At 36.2% G+C, this 19,565-nt stretch overlaps 1 protein-coding gene across 3 annotated transcripts in view; it reads right to left on the bottom strand.

Moving 5' to 3' along the window:
- MIPEP (mitochondrial intermediate peptidase) overlaps nucleotides 1-19,565 on the bottom strand; it is a 198,527-nt gene that overhangs the window by 165,560 nt on the left and 13,402 nt on the right. For all 3 annotated transcript variants that reach the window (XM_081045712.1, XM_081045714.1, XM_081045713.1), the window contains exons 5-7: nucleotides 13,745-13,808; nucleotides 8,039-8,221; nucleotides 7,346-7,502 (exon numbers count right to left, since the gene is read on the bottom strand). In XM_081045712.1, the coding sequence (XP_080901838.1) occupies nucleotides 7,346-7,502; nucleotides 8,039-8,221; nucleotides 13,745-13,808 (404 nt within the window). The remainder of the gene's footprint in view (nucleotides 1-7,345; nucleotides 7,503-8,038; nucleotides 8,222-13,744; nucleotides 13,809-19,565) is intronic.

Genomic DNA, 19,565 nt, shown 5'->3' with positions numbered 1-19,565 from the left:
TATGCTGTCAGGAGGGTACTAGATTTATAGGGGTAATCACTCTGTAAGTTACGTAAATATCTAATCACTATGTTGTACACCTGAAATTAATATAATGCTGTATGTCAACTGTAACTGAAAAATAAAAAAATATTTTAAAAATTAATTCATTCATTTAAATAGGCACTGCTTTCATGTGGCTTCCCGGACCACACACGGTTCACTTTCCCCCTCTCTGACTGCTCTTTATTGGTGGCCTTTACTGGTATCTCCTCATATCTCTGACTTCTTAAGCTTGGAGGGCCCCAGAGCTCATTCCATGTACATATGTTCTTTAAGTGCAGTCACTCCCTTGGCTGCACTCATGAGAGTCATGAGACTCTCATACAGTCTCATGACCTTAAATAAACCCCCAAATTTATATCTCCAGCTCAGAACACTTTCCTCAGTTCCATAATTCTATATCTAACTGTCTACTCAATGTTGCCACTTGAACACCAACTGGCATCTCACATTTAATTTGAACCAAACCAAGTGCCTGGTCCTCCCAATCTTAGTTAACAGTAACTTACTCTGTCTTTCCAGTTGCTTAGGTCAAAAACCTTGGTTCTCCTTTCAAACTGCTATGTATCCAGAATCTGACCACATCTTACCACCTCCACTGTCATCTCCACTTAGGTCAAGCTGCCACCCTTGTCATCATGACTGCTGCAAAACAGTTTTTAAATGGTCTCTCTTCTATCCTTGCCTCTCTGCAGCCTATCTCAACATCAGCAGTACATGACATGCCATTAAAATTTAAGTGACATCATCTTACTTCTGTGCTCAAAAATCCTCCAATAACTTCCCATCTCACTCGAGGAAAAGCCCTACTTAATACAGCCCTTTGTTATGCCTGCTTTCACCTTCGACCCCCTCGCTCACTCCACTTTAGCCACTCTGTTCTGTGTGCTTTTCCTCAAACATGTCAGGTACTCTTTTGCCTCAAGACCTTTCCACTTGCTGTGCCCCTATCTGGAACCTTCTTCCCCTAGACAACCACAGACTCATTCCGCATCTCCTTCAAGTCTATGCTCACATGTCCCACTCTCAGCGAACCCTTCCCTGACAACTCTGTTTAAAATTGCAACACCACCCCTATACGCTCACTGGGTACAGCAGAAAAACTGGTTTAAAAGTCACCTAAACTATACGAGAAAAAAATCCATGTACTAATTCTACAATCTCTGGCAAATTGGAGGGTAACTGTGGGAACTCTCTCGCTGTCGGAGGAACTGGAGAACGCCATTTAGGGCCCCCCCTCCCCCCCCATTGGCTGCATGGGCAAAAGCACAATCCAGACATACTAGCCAGCCTACCAAGACCTTCAGAGTGCACACCAAGCCCCCAGTCCACACCAGCTCTGAGGCTTGCACCCTGGAGTCCCCTCGGCTCCGTGCCCACTCCAACTATTGCTCCAGCCTCTGAAGCTTACCCCAGACTTCTCACAGACCGCACCCACTTCAGCTACAGCTCCAGGCCTCAATGAGCTTGCCCCCAAGGATACCCTTGGCCTGAGCCAATTCTAACTACAACTCCCAATGGCCTCTCAGTGTGGCTTGTCCCCCAAATCCCCACAACTTGCACCACCCTAGCTATAGCTCTGGGCCCAGGTGTGGCTTACTCCTGGGACACCCTATGCCTGAGCCCACTCCAACTACAGCTCTAACCAGCTTGCCAAGGGGGCGCCTGGGTGGGGCTTGACCCTCGGTATTCCCTGCAGCCCACGCCTACTCCAGCTCCAACTGGCCCACCAAGAAACCAGACACAGTCTACAGAGGGTAAGCTCCTAGATAGGCCACTCCTTCACGATGGGGAGAGGTCGCTGTTTCACCTAAGTCATAGAAATAAACAAAGAGAGACAGCTAAAATGAGGAAACAAAGAAATATATTCAAAATGAAAGAACAGGACAAAACCCCAGAAAAAGAACTAAGTGAAATGGAGATAAGCAATCTACCAGAAAAGAGTCCAAAACACTGGTTACAGGGTGCTCAATGAACTCAGGGAAAGAAAGATGAACTCAGTGAGACCTTCAAAAAAGAGATAAAAAATATTAAAAAGAACTGAAGAACACAACAACAGAAATGAAAAATACACTACAGGGAATCAATAGCAGATTAGGTGATGCAGAAGAATGAGTCAGCAAGCTGGTAGAGAAGGTACTGGAAATCACACAATTGGAGAGTAAAAAGAATTTTAAAAACTAAGGATAGTTTAAGGGGCCTCTGGAACAACATCAAGCATACCAACATTTGTATCATAAAGGGGTTCCAGAAGGAGAAGAGAGAAAGAAATGGTCTCTCTCATTTGTTGTGCAAAGCTTCCCAAACCTGGTGAAGAAAACAGACATCCAAGTCCAGGAAGCCCAGAGAATCCCAAACAAGGTGATCCCAAAGTGGCCCACACCATGACACATCATAATTATAATGCCAAACGTTAAAAATAAAAAGAGAATCTTAAAATCAGCAAGAAAAAAACTAGTTACCTATAAGTGTTCCCACTTAAGACTACTGACTGATTTATCAGCAGAAATTTTGCAAGCCGAGAGGGAATGAAATGATATATTCAAATTGATGAAAGAAGAAATCTACAACCAAGAATACTCTACCCAGCAAGATTATCAATCAGAATACGGGAGTTTCCCAGACAAGCAAAAGCTAAAGTTCATCACAAATAAACCAGCTTTACAAGAAATGTTAAAGGGACTTCTTTAAGTGGAAAAGAAAAGACCAAACCAAAAACAAAAAAGAAAATATTGGAAAGAAAAAATGTCACTGATAAAGACAAACATTTAGTAAATAACTGTAGTGGGTCAACCAATTATAAAGCTGGTATGGAGGTTAAAAGACAAAAATAGTAACACATGTGTAACTACACTAATGAATTAAGGGATACACACATACACACACAAAAGATATAAAATACAATATCAAAAACATAAATGAGGTAGGGGTAAAAATGTAGTGGTTTTACAATGGATTCAAACTTAAGGGACCATCAACTTAAAATAGACTGCTATAAACATAGCTTGTTATATATGAATCTTATAATAACCACAAACCAAAAAAAACCTATAGTAGATACATAAAGAAAAAAGAAGCCAAACAAATCCCACAGAAAGTAATCACTGTATACAAAAAGAAGAAAGAAATGAATAACTGCAACAACAATCAGAAAATTAATAAAATGGCAACAAGTACATACTTATCCATAATTACTTTAAATGTCAATGGACTAAATGCTCCAGTCCAAAGCTAGTGGGTAGGCTGAATGGATTAAAAATAGAAAGAAAGAAAAGAAAAACACCCATGCATTGCTGCTCACAAGAGACTCACTTCAAATCAAAAGATTGACACAGACTCAAAGTGAAGACATGGAAAAAGATACTTCGTGCAAACGGAAATGAAAAAAAAGCTAAGGTAGCAATACTTATATCAGATACAGTAGACTTTAAAACAAAGGCTTTAACAAGAGACAAACAAGGGCATTACATAATGATAAAGGGACCAATCCAACAAGATCAATAACATTTGTAACATCTAGGCACCCAACGTAGAAGCACCTAAATAGATAAAGCAAATATTAACAGGCATAAAGGCAAAGATCAACAGTGTTACAACAATAGTAGGGGACCTATAATATCCCACTTGAATAAACGGATAGATCATCTAGACAGAATACCAACAAGGAAACAGTGGCCTTAAACGACACATTACCTCGGTGGAAGTAACAGATATTTACAGAACATTGCACCCAAACTTAGCAGAATATACATTCTTTTCAAGTACACATGGAACATTTTCCAGGATATACCACATGTTAGGCCACAAAACAAGTGTCAGTAAATTTCAGAAGATTGAAATCATATCAAGCATATTCTCCGATCACAATGGTCTGAAACAAGAAATCAATTACAAGAAGATAACTGGAAAACACACAAACACATGGTGGCTAAACAACATGCAACTAAGCAATCAATGGGTTAATTTGGAGACAAATGAAAATGAAACACAATCTTTGGGACACAGGAAAAGCAGTTCTAAGAGGGAAATTCACAGTGATACAGGCTTACCACAACAAACAAGAAGAAAAATTTCAAATAAACAATCTAAACTTACGCATAAAGGAACTGGAAAAAGGACAAAACTCAAAGTGAGTAGACGGAAGAAAATAATAAAGATCAAAGCAGGAATAAATAAAATAGACTAAAAAAAAAAGTCACTACAACTAAGATCTGGTTTTTTGAAAAAGATTAAAAAAAAAAAAAAAACAAGATAAACTTTAGCCAGAATTTATCAAGAAGAAAAGAGAGGGCCCAAATTAACAAAATCAAAATGAAAAGAGGAGAAGTGACAATGGACACCACAGAAATACAAAGGGTTGTAAGAGAATTCTATGAACAATTACCTGACAACAAATAAGACAACCTAGAAGAAATGCATAAATTCATCGAAATATATAATCTGCCAAGACTGAATCAGGAAGAAACAGAAAATCTGACCACAGCAATTACGATACATGAAATAGAATCAGTAATCAAAAATCTCCCGACAAACATAGATGTCTTCACAAATGAATTCTTCAAACATTCAAAGAATGAATGAATGCCTATCCTTCTTCAACTATTTCAAAAAACTGTAGAGAAAGGAAGGCTTCCAAATTCATTCAAGGCCAGCATTACCCGTATCAAAACCAGACAAAGATATTACTAAACAAGAAAATTACAGGCCAACTTCCCCAATGAACATAGACACAAAAATCCTTAACAAAATATTACCAAACCAAATTCTGCAATACATTAAAAATATCATATGCCATGATCAAGTGGGACTTATTCCTGGGATGCAAGGATGGTTCAATATCCACAATTCAATTAATGTATACACCACATAAACAAAATGAAGGATAAGCTGTATGATCATTTCAACAGATGAAGAAAAAGCCTTAAAAAAAAAATTCAACATACATGTATGATAAAAACTCTCAACAAAGGTGGTACAGAAGGAAACTACCTCAACAAATTAAGGCTATAGATGACAAACTCACACCTCGCATCATATTCAATGATGAAATGCTGAACGCTTTTACTCTAAGGTCAGGAACAAGATAAGGATGCCCACTCTCACCACTCTTATTCAACATAACTGTTGGAAGTCCCATCCACAATAATGAGACAAGAAAAACTAAAAGATATGCAAATTGGAAAGGAAGAAGTAAAACTGTCACTATTTGTAGATGATATTATACTAGATATAGAAAACCCTAAAGATTCCACCCAAATAAACTATTCGAACTAATGAATGAATGCAGGAAAGCTGCAGAATACAAAATTATTATTCAGAAATCTGTTGTTTCTATACACAAAAAATGAACTAGCAGAAAGAGAAATTAAGAAAACAATCCCATTTACAGTTGCATCAAAAAATAAAATAAAATACCTAGGAATAAATTTAACCAAGAGAGTAAAAGACCTGTACTCTAAAAACTATAAGACACTGATGAAAGAAATTGAAGAAGACACAATAAACAGAAGCATATACTGTGCTCAAGGATTGGAAGTATTAATATTGTTAAAAGGTCCATACTATCCAAAGCAATCCACAGATTCAATGCAACCCCTATCAAAATACCTATGGCATTCTTCACAGAACTAGAACAAATAACCCTACAATTTATGTGGAACCACAAAAGACTCCAAATAGCCACAGCAATCTTGAGAAAGAATAAAGTTGGAGGGATCACACTACCTGCTATTAAACTGTACTACAAGGCTATAGTAATCAAAACAGCATGGTACTGGCATAAAAACAGACCCAGAGATCAATGGAACAGAATAGGGTCCAGAAATAAACCCATGCCTTTATGGTTAATTAATCAACAACAAAAGTGGGAAGAATATATAATGCAGTAAAGACAGTCTCTGCAATAAGTGGTGTTGGAGAAACTAGACAGAACATGCAAGAAAAGAAAACCACTTTATTACACCATTTACAAAAATAAACTCAAAATGGATTTAAAAATTAAATGTAATATTTGAAACCATAAACCTACTAGAAGAAAACATATGTAATAAACTCTTTGACATCAGTCTTAAGAATCTTTTTAAATATGTCTCCTTGGGCAAAGTCAACAAAAGCAAAAATAAACAAATGAAGCAAATCAAAGTAAAAAGCTTTTGCAAAGTGAAGGAAACCATTAAGAAGATAAAAAGGCAACCTACTGAATGGGAGAAGATATTTGCAAATGATACATCCAATAAGGGGCTAACATCTAAAATATATAAAGAACTCATACAACTCAACATCAAAAAAACAACCAATTCAATTAAAAAAATGGGTAGAGCACCTGAATAGACACTTCTCCGAAGGAGACATACAGATGGCCAATAAACATGAAAAGATGCTCAAGATCACTAATTATTAGGGAAATGCAAATTACAACCACAACGATGTTATCACCTCACACCTGTCAGAATGGCCATCATCAAAAAGACAACAAATAACTAGTGTTGGCAAGGATGTGGAGAAAAGGGAATCCTCGTTCACTGTTGGTGGGATTGCAAATTGGTGCAGCTACTATGAAAAACAATATGGGCATTCCTCAAAAAATTAAAAATCTAACTACTGTATGACCCAGTAATTCCACTTCTGGGTGTATATCTGAAGAAAATGAAAACAATAATTCAAAAAATATATGCATCCCTATGTTCACAGCAACATGGTTTACAATAGCCAAGATATGAAAGCAACTTAGGTGCCCATTGGTAGATGGATGAAAAAAATGTTGTTCATATATACAATGGAATATTACGCAGTGATAAAAAAGGAATAAAATCTTGCCATTTGCAACAATACGGATGGATCTAGACATTATTACATTAACTGAAGTAAGTTGGACAGAGAAAGACAAATACTGTGTGATTTCACTTATATGAAGAATCAAAAATCAAAACCAAACAAACAAAATGAAACAAACTCATAGAGAACAAACTGATCTCTACGATCAGTTGCGAGAAGAAAGACGGTGGGAGAGTTGGACAAAAACGCATAAGTGGATTAAGAAGTACAAACACCCAGTTATAAAATAAGTCACGGGGATGTAATGTACAGCATAGGGAACAGTCAATAATATTGTAATAACTATATGTGGTCACAGGTGGTTACTTGACTAACTATGGTAATCACTTTGTAAGGTACATAAACATTGAATCACTATGTTGTACAACTGAAGCTCATCTAATATGGTATATTAACCACAATTAAAAATAATTTTTTTAAATATTTTAAGTCATAAGTCCACATACATAAAAATCCTATTTTGGCTTACCTGGATTTTTAGCTATTGTTCCTTGAAGAGCTCTGTGGGAATAAGTCGAATACCCTACTAACTTTGCCAGAAGATCTCTGCTGCTGAGCAATTCTTCTAAACATCTCAATTGACCAGCATTGGGATAAAGAAAAACTTTATAAGCAGCTTCTCGTACCTATATTTAAACAGCAAATGATAACACATATAAATACCATGACTTGAAATCTTATACAATAATAATATAGACTAACTGTACCCACTTTATTCTTCAGGTGATCATTGCTATAAAAAATAGTGGTTTGTACAAGGTGAATAAAGCTTTTAGATTCATAAACTAGCATGAACTACAATAACATACTTGACTGGTGTTCTCTGTTATGGAGTATGGCCAGACAAAACTGTGCACTCAATGTGCACCCTTAACCAGGTGAAGTGAAGACCAGAGACATTAAAAATCCAAGCAGTCTAGAATGTCAATCATTGCTGTTATTTACCATACTTTAAAAATGAGTTCTTTGTAAGACATGAATAATTAAACTATTTCATCATTCAAAGCACTTATGGAATTAACAATCCCAAAGTTAAAATTTCAGGACTTAGTAACACCAAAGTATTTTTCATGTTATGATTATATTATGACTGAGTTTTGGGTTAAAACAGTAGACACACACAGCTGGGACTTCAACTCTAAAGAGAATGGAGGACACATACCAAGTCATCGGGGGCTTCTGCATGCAGACCATCAATTATTACATGATTTCCAGCAAGTACAAAGTTCTGGTGAATGTGTTCTGGTAAGAGATGCTTCTCAATCTTGGTGGGAAAGTTGGCTCCCATAAGAAATGTACTACTCAAATCCAAGATTTTAACATTCAGGTCCACTGCTCTTTTACGCTACATGTGGTGGGGGAGTAAAAGTATTTAAAAAGTAAAATTACTTAAAAGTATTTAAAGCAATATTTCACAACCAATTTAACAGATAATCTATAAAGATGGCAAGCCAACATTAGTATTTGAATTATAAGCTAATAAGATAATAAATACATTAAATGAAATGAATATCGTTTATGTCCCAAATGTATAACATATTAATTCTATTTTGATAGACATTACATATCCAGACAAAGGATTATCCTTATGGTTGTACACTGTTTCTATGCTTTAAGACTTTCATGTCTCAATTATAGAACTAACCTCTGAAAGTAACATCAGGAACCACAGACTCTTCCCGTCTCCCAAAAGACCTCTTGTTAAGTGAGTCAGAGAACAGTGAATATAGTTGAATCTAGTCAATACAATGCTTAAAAGTATTTTTAGACTAAAAAATTAAGTGTTTGAAGGGCAGGTGAGGAAACATCAGATAAAAAGATTAGACTGAAAGGGTGGAAGGAAAGGAATTAATACAGTGCTGGAGAATATTAGAAGGGGGGGACGCACTTTAAAAGTTCTGATTTTGCTTATACTTAAGCATCTAGAAAACACAACAGTAGAGTGGTGCGAAGAACTAGACTGGAGCCCATCAGGTAGGTCCACGTCTTCCGGCTCTGTGCCTGGCCCTCAGACAACCACCGATGAGGATATGGATGGTGCTGGCACACCTGTGAGGGATTTACCTTGCAGTCACAACTCTAGGACACACAATGTCCTGAGAAAACGTGTATACTGTGTTTCCCCGAAAATAACCCTGGCCAGACAATCAGTTGGAATGTATCTTTTGGAGCAAAAATTAATATAAGACCTGGTAATATATTATATTATACCTGGTCTTATAGTAGAAGACCAAGTCTTATAGTAAAGACCCAGTCTTTACTTATTTTATGTAAGACCTGGTAAAATAAGCATAATAGTAAAATAAGACAGGTCTTATATTAATTTTTGCTCCAAAAGACACAGTAGAGCTGATTGTCCGGTTAGATTTTATTTTCAGGGAAACACAGTAATCAAAGACGTGCCACCAATGTTTCAGATGAAACATAAACTACCGTCCAGGTCTACTGGAGGACGAAGGATGAATTTTCAGTTATTTGTTACATGAAAACTACACAGGCATCAGGACCTGAGCTCGTGATGGGCTTCAGGTGAAATCATCAATAGCTAGCTATTAACAGATTTTACACTATACTATGACCCTAAAAAATGATTAAGCAGCACTAATGTTTTTAAAAAATAGACATAAAAGGTGCAGGTGTACACTTGAAAAGATACTAAAAAATGAAGTATACATTAAGAACCAAAAATTTTCAATATATAAAATTCAAACTTCATGGAAAAAATAAGTTTTCAGATATTCCAACATCTTTGTAGTCCAGATTTATTTGCCTATTGTTTCTGATATGGCTATTTAGCACCACCTAATGGTAACCAATGGGATAACAAAAACGGTGAACTATTAATAAATGGAAATTACAGCATGGTTCCAAAATCTTCCCCCAAAGCCTTACTTAAAAAAGTCATAATATTAATTATTTCAAACAATTTACCACCTGTTAAAACTCCTCAAAAAATAAAAACTAAGTTTATTTCCTGACTTCACCAGGCTAAGCATTTCATCACCCTGAGATGATTAAGTGTACAGTACTCTGAACTCTAAGAAGTCTATAATATTGTTATTTATTAGATGATTGCTAAAAAAAAAAAAATACATCCATTAATTTTAAACTTTTAAATTATAGTCAACGATACCTTTAAAATTGAATAAGAAAAAACTGGAAAGAATATAGGAAGAATATATGCCTGTACAGCTGGTAGTTTATGTTGGTAGGTTTATTTCAAGATCTCTCTTTTAAAAAGTGTAACATGTCTTTCTTTTATCTTTTATGTCCTGGAGAAGTGTCTTTAGGAACAGACACAGAAGTTATAAGAGAGGACTTTAGCAGCTTTACTTCACTTGTATCTTTAATGTTTGTGGGATCCCAGGGAGTTACTTGCTAGGTAGGGCAGCGATTCTTATAAAAACACAATAAAAGCAGCAAGGTCGATGCTGGTGAAACTGACCTTTACATATTACTTTGTAGTAAAGTGTCAAAACCATCTTTCATGAGGATTACGTGTAATAATAAAACTTTTCAACTACATTCTCTACTAGCAACCTTCTTCCTGAAGATATCAAACTTAATTAATATTAGCGGACATTATTGTGATTTATTATATTCATTCAATATTTTATTGAGTCCATTCAAAAATCTGTATGCACTCCTATGTTTATTGCAGCACTTTACACAATAGCCAAGATATGGAAACAACTGAAATGCCCATCGGTAGATGACTGGATTAAGAAGCTGTGGTACATTTATACAATGGAGTATTACGCAGCCATAAAGAAGAAAGAAATCTTATCATTTGCAGCAACATGGATGGATCTAGAGAACATTATGTTAGGTGAAATAAGTCAGAAAGAGAAAGACAAGTACCATATGATCTCACTTATATATGGAATCTAAAGAAAAGACTATGTGAATGAACTAATCAGAGACAGTTTTGGGGACGCAGAGAAAAAACCGAGAGTGGTTAGATGGGTGTGTGGGAGGGGGTTGGGGATAAGGGGAAAGGTGAAGGGATTTGGAAGCAGCTGGTAACCACAAGATGGCCTCAGGGTTTTTTTTTGAAAATTAATTTGGGGAAGGTATTCTATAATGTTGTAAAGATTTTGTTGGGTATCCGATGGACATGCGTCCTATTTGGGAGACCACCTCAGGGATACTGTGGATACCTGATCATGGCATTGTACATCAGAAGCTAAACATTAATGAATGCCAACTATAATTTTATATATATAATGTGATGGTTCAGTGTGAGGTCGGAGGGATAGTGGATGGGGGGAGGGGGGTTCACAGTATGAGGGATATAAATGATGAACGTCTAAGTATTACCTTGTTTTGTACACCTGAAACTAATAAATAAATTAATTAATTAAAAAAAAAAAGAAAGAAAGAAAAGACTATGTGAATGAACTAATCAGAAACAGTTTTGGGGACACAAAGAAAAAAACCGAGAGTTGTTAGATGGGTGTGGGGGGGCGGGTTGGGGATAAGGGGAAAGGTGAAGGGATTTGGAAGCAGCTGGTAACCACAAGATGGCCTCAGGGTTTTTTTGAAAATTAATTTGGGGAAGGTATTCAATAATGTTGTAAAGATTTTGTTGGGTATCCGATGGACATGCATCCTATTTGGGAGACCACCTCAGGGATACTGTGGATACCTGATCATGGCATTGTACACCAGAAGCTAAACATTAATGAATGCCAACTATAATTTTATATATATAATGTGATGGTTCAGTGTGAGGTCGGAGGGATAATGGATGGGGGGAGGGGGGTTCACAGTGTGAGGGATATAAATGATGAACGTCTAAGTATTACCTTGTCTTGTACACCTGAAACTAATAAATAAAAAAATTTAAAAAAAATTTAAAAAAAAATATTTTATTGAGTCCAAAACTGGTATGCATTAAAAACATGACCTACACTCTTTGTCCTTTAGAAGTCTATAATTTTAGATCAGTGAGGCAATAGTAATAACTTCAATAAAAGGCAATTAAAGAGAATTGCATATGCATGAAGTAAATAAAGTATGAGTGCAGATTAACACAGAATTCCACCTCAAAGATTGATAAAGCTTTGTAGACACCGTGGCCTGAAGGTGAAGCCTTCACGGGAATTCCAGGCAGGCAAACCTGGTGAGAAGACCTCCAGGCAGGGCTAGCTGAACAGGCTGTAAAATCCTTTTGGCATATGTAATAGCCTGCTCCACCTATTAGCTCTGTGACATGGTATAAATCACACAACCTCTAGGTGCCTCAGTTTCTTCTAATATTTCTTTCTTAAATATTAAATATATATATTTAATACTATATATATTATATATAATATATTACATATATATTATGTATATATGTATGTATACATATATACATAATATATACATACATATATACATATATGTATATAATATAATATATGTAATATATTATATATGTAACATTTTATATAATATATTATATATTATGTATTATATATAATAAATATATTAATATTTAAATATAATATTTATAGAAATATTTATTATTTCTATAAAACAAAAATAATAGCACTAGCCTCAAAATTGTTATGAAGATCTGATGAGAAATATATGCAAATGCTTTAATTAGCAAATGCTTAAACGCTGTTAATTATGGGTGTCAGGAAGACAAAGGTCTTTAGGACAGCCCAGGTATTTGGTGATAAGGATCAAGGTGAATTGTTTTGGGGATACAGACAGATGCAGGAGAAACTCTAAAGCAATAATCCAAGGACCTGGTCACTGATTGAGATATTAGAATATTGGGAATAGACAAAATGTAAACTGACTCTAAAATTTTATTTGAGTGGCTCAGAGAACGGTGGTATCATTGGTACAAAGAAGTTTTAATGACAACTGGCTTGGAGAGGGGAAAATATCCGCATTGTGGACAATGTGAATTTACAGGATAGCCTATCAGCCTCATGGATGCTGGGAAGACCTGTCCGGCCTCAGAGTGAGGCCAAGTCATGGGCTGAGCTCTAAAGGCCACATAAACACATCAATGTCTGAGCGACCCCCCGCGCTGCCCAAACCCTGCACCAATCCCAACGACATTATTCTATGTGGTATATGTCCCCAACACCTGGCCCTCTACTTTTCAAGACATTCCAATAAACTAATCTCTATTATTAGTTAAGTGGCTTTATACTATACTTATTAGGAAAAACATTTTTTAAAAAGCATAACCATAATAGTCTAGACTATAGACAAGCAGGGGAGATACCGGGGAACGGCAGGTCAAGTCACCCCAATCTTCCAACCTGGATCTTGATACTGAATCGAGGCACTCAGTTTCTTAGGATGTCGTGTTCTAGAAAGAGTAGCAGCCAGGGCTAGAAGTCCTGGGAACCACAGACGGGAACTTGACCAAATCACTTTGTCTTCTTTCTATGTCTCCAAAATGAGGGGTCTAGACAATGTATAAGGCCCCTCTCACCCCGGTTTAAGCGCTGTATAACCCATGCATACTGCTTCCAGAACAAAACTGTGTGGATCTGTCAGAAACACGCGTGATATGAATAAATACACTTATGTAAAGGTCTTAGTGACACTCGTGTGCTTCTATCTCCAGACCTTAATCTTCCGTGGTGTCAGCTTTCCTATTCACTCATCCTAATCCCATGATATCTAGAGCATCCCAATGTCTCAAGTCATTTCTTAATTCTGAATTATCGTGAGTGATAGGCCAACTTCCAGAGAGCACAACATTCAAATACAATCTATAGAAGAATTTCATAACATAAATGACCTAAGTGGCTTTATAATATGCAAATTCAAAGCATACACAAGGACTATAGCAACAAAGATACCAAAGAAATATTAATAAAACAAGAGGAGCCAAAAAACAGAAAAGTCTTACCTTTTCTTTGTCTAGGTGGATTCCACTGATTTCAAAATCAAACATAAATAGTTCGGCCACTCGCCTATAAATAAAATGAACCCCAAGTTATAACATGTAATAATAGTTATTAACAGGGGGTGACCAGTTAGTTCAGTTGGTTAGAGCGCAGTGCTCTTAACAACAAGGTTGCCAGTTTGATCCCCACATGGGCCACTGTGAGCTGCGCCCTCCACAACTAGATTGAAACAACTACTTGACTTGGAGCTGATGGGTCCTGGAGAAACACACTTAAATAAATACAAGTTTTAATGTAATAATAATAATAATAATAATAATAATAATAATAATCGTTATTAACAAAAAAAATCTTTTTACCAAATCTGGCTTTTTCAACCTGACAAAAAGCCACATTTTAACACACACATACATACACAATTTGTTTGAAATGAGATTTAACATCTTAAAGTCAGGCAAACCATCTAGCTGAGGGGGTTTTAACACTCTCCTTTGGACAATCAGGTATCACTTACAACATGCTAACCGTACAATAAGCCTTAAACTGAACCAAAGGAATGATGATTATTCTAATGAGGCCAAATTTATCTAATGCTTTTTTTCCAGAAGAGGTGAACATCTTTTCAACTGTCCAGCTATCTTTCCTTCAAAAAATATTTACTGCATACTGCATGTAACACACCAAATTAGTACCTGTGGGACATACACATGCTGCCTAATAGCAACCAGGTAAGACTATATATGTCTAGCTATAATAAATTTTATACTTTGCGTGTGCATTTAACAGAACTATACTCTAAGCTGCTTGTGGGTAAAGACCTTCCTTACATATGCTCCACATGTCATGGTCCCATAGCGGATAAATACTTTGAGGGTTTTTGTTTTGTTTTTTTATTGTCATCATTCCTTGAATAAATATTTTTTGAAGGAATGAATGAATGAACACAAGGTAAAGGAAATAATACATTTCTTCATAGGGATACAAATAAAGTGTTTGGGGAGTTCAAAGAGATCATCAAGAATACGCTTTGATTATTAGTTTCGGGTGCACAAAACAAAGTTTAATACTTAGACATTTATCGTTTATATCCCTCACACTCTGTCAACCCCCCTCCCCTCATCCATTATCCCTCTGACATAGCACTGAGCCATTACATTTCCATTGTCTCTATTCCTAATGCTGTACTCCGCTTCTTATAATGAATAAATAAATAAATAAATAAATAAATAAATAAATAAATAAATAAATAAATAAATAAATAGAAAAAAAATACTTTCTCTGTGCAGTGAAAATTATAGATCACTTTTTCTTCTTCATATTTTCCTCTATTTCAAATTATCTACAATGAGTATTACTTATATAATCAGAAAACAATTTTTTATTAAATAAAATGACATGTTAAAAAAAAGAATACACTTTGATGTGTCATTGGTATTTAAAACATCGCCTTTTATTCCTGCTTCACTATTAAACAGCAGGCTTTTCATAAGCTTCAACCTACCCTTCTCTTCCCCTTGTGCTTGCAACTTGAGAGGGAAGATTCCTATTTCAAGAATTAGTACTAGTCTGCTTTGTAGAGATCAACATTTTTTAATCATCATAAAATGCAGTTGCAAATTTAACAACAGGCCCTAATTTCCCTAACCTTTCCTTAATGTAACAATTTCATCAGAATGTCAAGTATTAGCAACAACAACAAAACAATGGAAGAGAAAGTATTCTGGATAACATCTGAAGTAAGGGATAACTTTTCATGAAATTTTCTCCTATAATACTTTATATAATACTTAGAAGTACATTTTCCCATTGGTATTATAAGCTAATTAATATCATTTATTTTCCCATTAGGTACCAGAGAAATAAAAAATGCTGAATTCATAAGATATAGGAAATGAAAGAAAATATGTGTCCATTGGAAATAAGACATCATCATGCTGTGCCACAGAAGCATGGGCTGGGACACACAGCTCTGCAAATATATTGGAGAAAAAAAAACACATGGTACTTGATCTCCACGAGATAACAGACCAATATCACCCTTAAACATGACTGACAAATATTGGGGGATCAGGAAACAAGAGTACGAGGTCTGACAATTAAGTTTGCGAACTTGTAGCAATGATGTTACTAACCTTGTACTGGTATCAAAGGGATTATTCATTATGAATTTGCACCAACTGGACAAACAGTTAAACAAGTTTACTATTTGGAAGTGCTGAAAAGGCCACGTGAAAAAGTTAGACAACCTGAACTTTTGGCCAACAATTCATGGCTCTTGCATCACGACAATGCACCAGCTCACACAGCACTGTCTGTGAGGGAGTTTTTCGCCAGTAAACTAATCACTGTATTGGAACAGCCTCCCTACTCACCTGATCTGGCCCCCAATGATTTCTTTCTTTACCAGAAGACAAAGGAAATATTGAAAGGATTTTTGTATTTATATTTTGATGACATTCAAGACATCAAGGGTAATACGACGGCTGCTCTGATGGCAATTCCAGAAAAAGAGTTCCAGAATTGCTTTGAAGGGTGGACTAGGCACTGGCGTCGGTATATAGCTTCCCAAGGGGAGTACTTCGAAGGTGACCATAGTGATATTCAGCTATGAAGTATGTAGCACTCTTTCTAGGATGAGTTCGCGACCTTGATTGTCAGGCCTTCGTATAGGCTACTGTCACCCTTGCCCTGACATACTGCAACCACCCTTAACAAGCTACCTTGCCTCCTGTTCTCCACTCCTGCAAGATCTTTCTCAAGGTCAGAAGTCCTCTGCCTGAATAACCTGGCACCTGATGAAACACCCTGTCCCCTGCGGTGAGATCGCTGAACGTTGTCCTCTACCTCCAACTAAATTAGGGATCTCTGCTATGGGCTCCAATAGCATTCATGAGTTCCACTTAAAAAACTTAATTAAAAAAAATATTTGATGGGTGAACACAGAATTTTTTAAAAGGCTGTGTTGCAGCCACACGATGGAAAACCATGCAGTGGGAGGCCTTCATCATGCTGAGCTATAAATGCTTTATATGCGTATTTAAGTACAAGGAGCAAAAAGGGAACAAAAAAATAGTTTCAACCAATGTTTAAATAAGTCAATATATGTACTGCAAAACATGAAAAACAATTACAATTCGCTTTTCATGTAGGAGCGTATTCCTTTATTCTTACAGTACAAACCTGTGAAAGCCACCGTGATAATTACTGATTTCAACTCCATCCAAATCCCAATAATTAAAAGCATAAAAGTTTATACTTGGACAATTTTTCAAAGGCCTTCCATATGAGATTTTCAGTTTTTCTTCCAACTATTCGCAGCTACTTAGAATATTAAACTCTTTGATGCTGTGCCGGAAGCTGACTTTCTTGGCTAATGAGAATGGTTTTCTTTCTTTTTAATCCTGCTGTATGCTTGGAACCAATTTCAAGTGTAACACCTCTTTCGGCTAATATTTTTTTTTTTGAACAACTTGTTTTCTTTTTTTCTAGAATTACATTATGTGGGTATTTGATCTGCTCTTCTGCCTTTCCTTGACTTTCCATAATGGACCTATTTATATTCCTGACTATTGTACCAATATACCTTGAGTGAACAGAATAAAAGTTTGAAAATTCTGAAAACTCAATAAAACACATTAATAATTTAGTAATTTACCTTCTTTCTTAAATAAAGTGCTTCTTCCCTCGAGCCCGAAACTGTCCCCATTTTCTCTGCCTCATATTGATCTCCCTTCTAAAGAGTCAACCTAAAAAACATATCACTCTCTTTTCTAGCAAAGGCAGTTTCTACTTGTTTTAATAAGAAAAAAGATAGCAGGGGATGATAAATTGGGGATGGGAGATTATTCTATAAGTTTATTGTGTGACATAAGTTTACGTATAACAGCTAGACTGTAGAAAGGTATGAAAAAATTAAAATCATTAATCCCACCAAAGATAATCACTACTAAAATTCTTGTATTTCCTTCCAATCTATTTCTTTTTCGTTCTCTCTGTTTTGTTTTGTTTTTAACGCTCTGAAGAACATGTTTAATAAATCAGGTTAGAGAAATCAGCACAGTGCCCAGCATGTAGTAGGTACTTGAAAATGTTTGCTGAGCTTCTGAATGGACACAAGGGACACTACATTGGCTCCCTACTTGAAACATCCTTTGCCCCCAGGTGCCATGCCAGGTAGGCTGGAGATGCGGTGCGGTGGGGGGACACCCAACAGGACCCCTGTCCTGAGAAGCACAGAGGCTTGGTGGCATCTAACTTGTGGTGGTCACCAACAATAAAGACCTTCCCCTGTCACTGGGTTATAAAGCTACACTACTTATCTAGAATAACTGGGCCCTGACTAGAAAGATTTCTGTATCATGCCTTCCATTGAAAAATTATATCACATAGAATATTTCTCTGTATCATTATTCTTCAGAAACATGGTTTCTCATGTTTGTATTGTGTTTTGTCATGTTTGTATTAACTAGAAATGTTTTCATTTTTTCCCCCTCCTGTACACCATAATAAAACTCCTGGTTACATAAACTCTTCATTCTTGTTTGCTTCCTTAGGATAAATTCCAAGAAATTAAAATGATCAAAAGGTACCGTATTTCGCCGAAAATAAGACCGGGTCTTATATTAATTTTTGCTCCAAAAGACACATTAGGGCTTAATTTCAGGGGATGTCTTAAGATTTTTTCCATGTACAACAATCTACATTTATTCATTTATTCATGTACAAAAATCTATATTTATTCAAATACAGTCATGTCATCTTCTTCTGGAACATCGTCATAACTCTCCAAACCCTGAATTCCGGCTTGAATTTCTTGCGACTCCATTTCCTGTAGATCCACTGGAGAGTTGGTATTTAGAAAAGTCGATGCCATCAACAAAGGACTTAAATGCAAGTGCACGTTTAATAACTTCAGTAACTTCCAGCTTGAACAATGTTGTTGATCTTAGAGACCATTCTTACCGCCGAAGGAAACTATCCAGCCAGTGTTGTGATGCTTTGAATTCTTCTGGGGATATTTCTAACTGTGGTGCCATTGCAAGGCCAAATGCTTGAGTATCAGCCCTGCGCACAACCAAAGCCTTTGCTCTCCTGTCAGCAATCCAGTCACACATGATGTCTTCCAGATCCGGAAGTAATGGTGGCTGACCTGATCCACACTTGCGCTTCTTAGCATTTCCCTCGTCCACCTGTTGACTGAGGTTATCGCACTCTGCTCGCCGTTCTCAGACCATTCGGAGATCCAACTTCTTCTCTTTGCAGAAAGCCGCAAGATTCTTGTCCCGGGAGTATGCCATGATTCCTTTCTCGCACTCAACGGAATAGCTCTTTCTTTTTGCACTGATCTTGTGTGGGGGTCAAAATACGTATTATTCCCTTTAAATCTACCATTAAATCAAGTGTTAATTGAAGACTTACGAGACGGGAGTGGCAACAAAAGCAACGAAAAATTGTAGGCACCAAAATTCAGAAAACATTTCTTTATTTCACACGAGTGCATTAAGTACATCCATTACAACATACAACGTATTGAATTATGAAGATTCATATTAGACACAACCACATCCGTTCATTATCAAGTGCACATGCTTTCGTGCATTGTGTCTGTACTCTGATTGGTCATTCGGCAATAAGTCTCGAGTTCATCTGTTTACATAGGTGTTTACCTCTCGTCCAAAGGCGCCCACTTGGGTACTTATAAATACTTAATTATAATTTATATTATCATTTATTTTAAGTATTAATGTCAATAATATTATTTATTTATATTTAATTATATATTATGTTTTTATAATTCAATACATGTTGCAACAGACGTGTGTT

This window comes from Rhinolophus hipposideros (assembly GCF_964194185.1).
Source record: "Rhinolophus hipposideros genome assembly, chromosome: 4".
NCBI classification, from domain to species: domain Eukaryota; kingdom Metazoa; phylum Chordata; class Mammalia; order Chiroptera; family Rhinolophidae; genus Rhinolophus; species Rhinolophus hipposideros.
The sequence above is the reverse complement of the archived record's forward strand: the minus strand, read 5'-3'. Positions and strand labels throughout refer to the sequence as shown.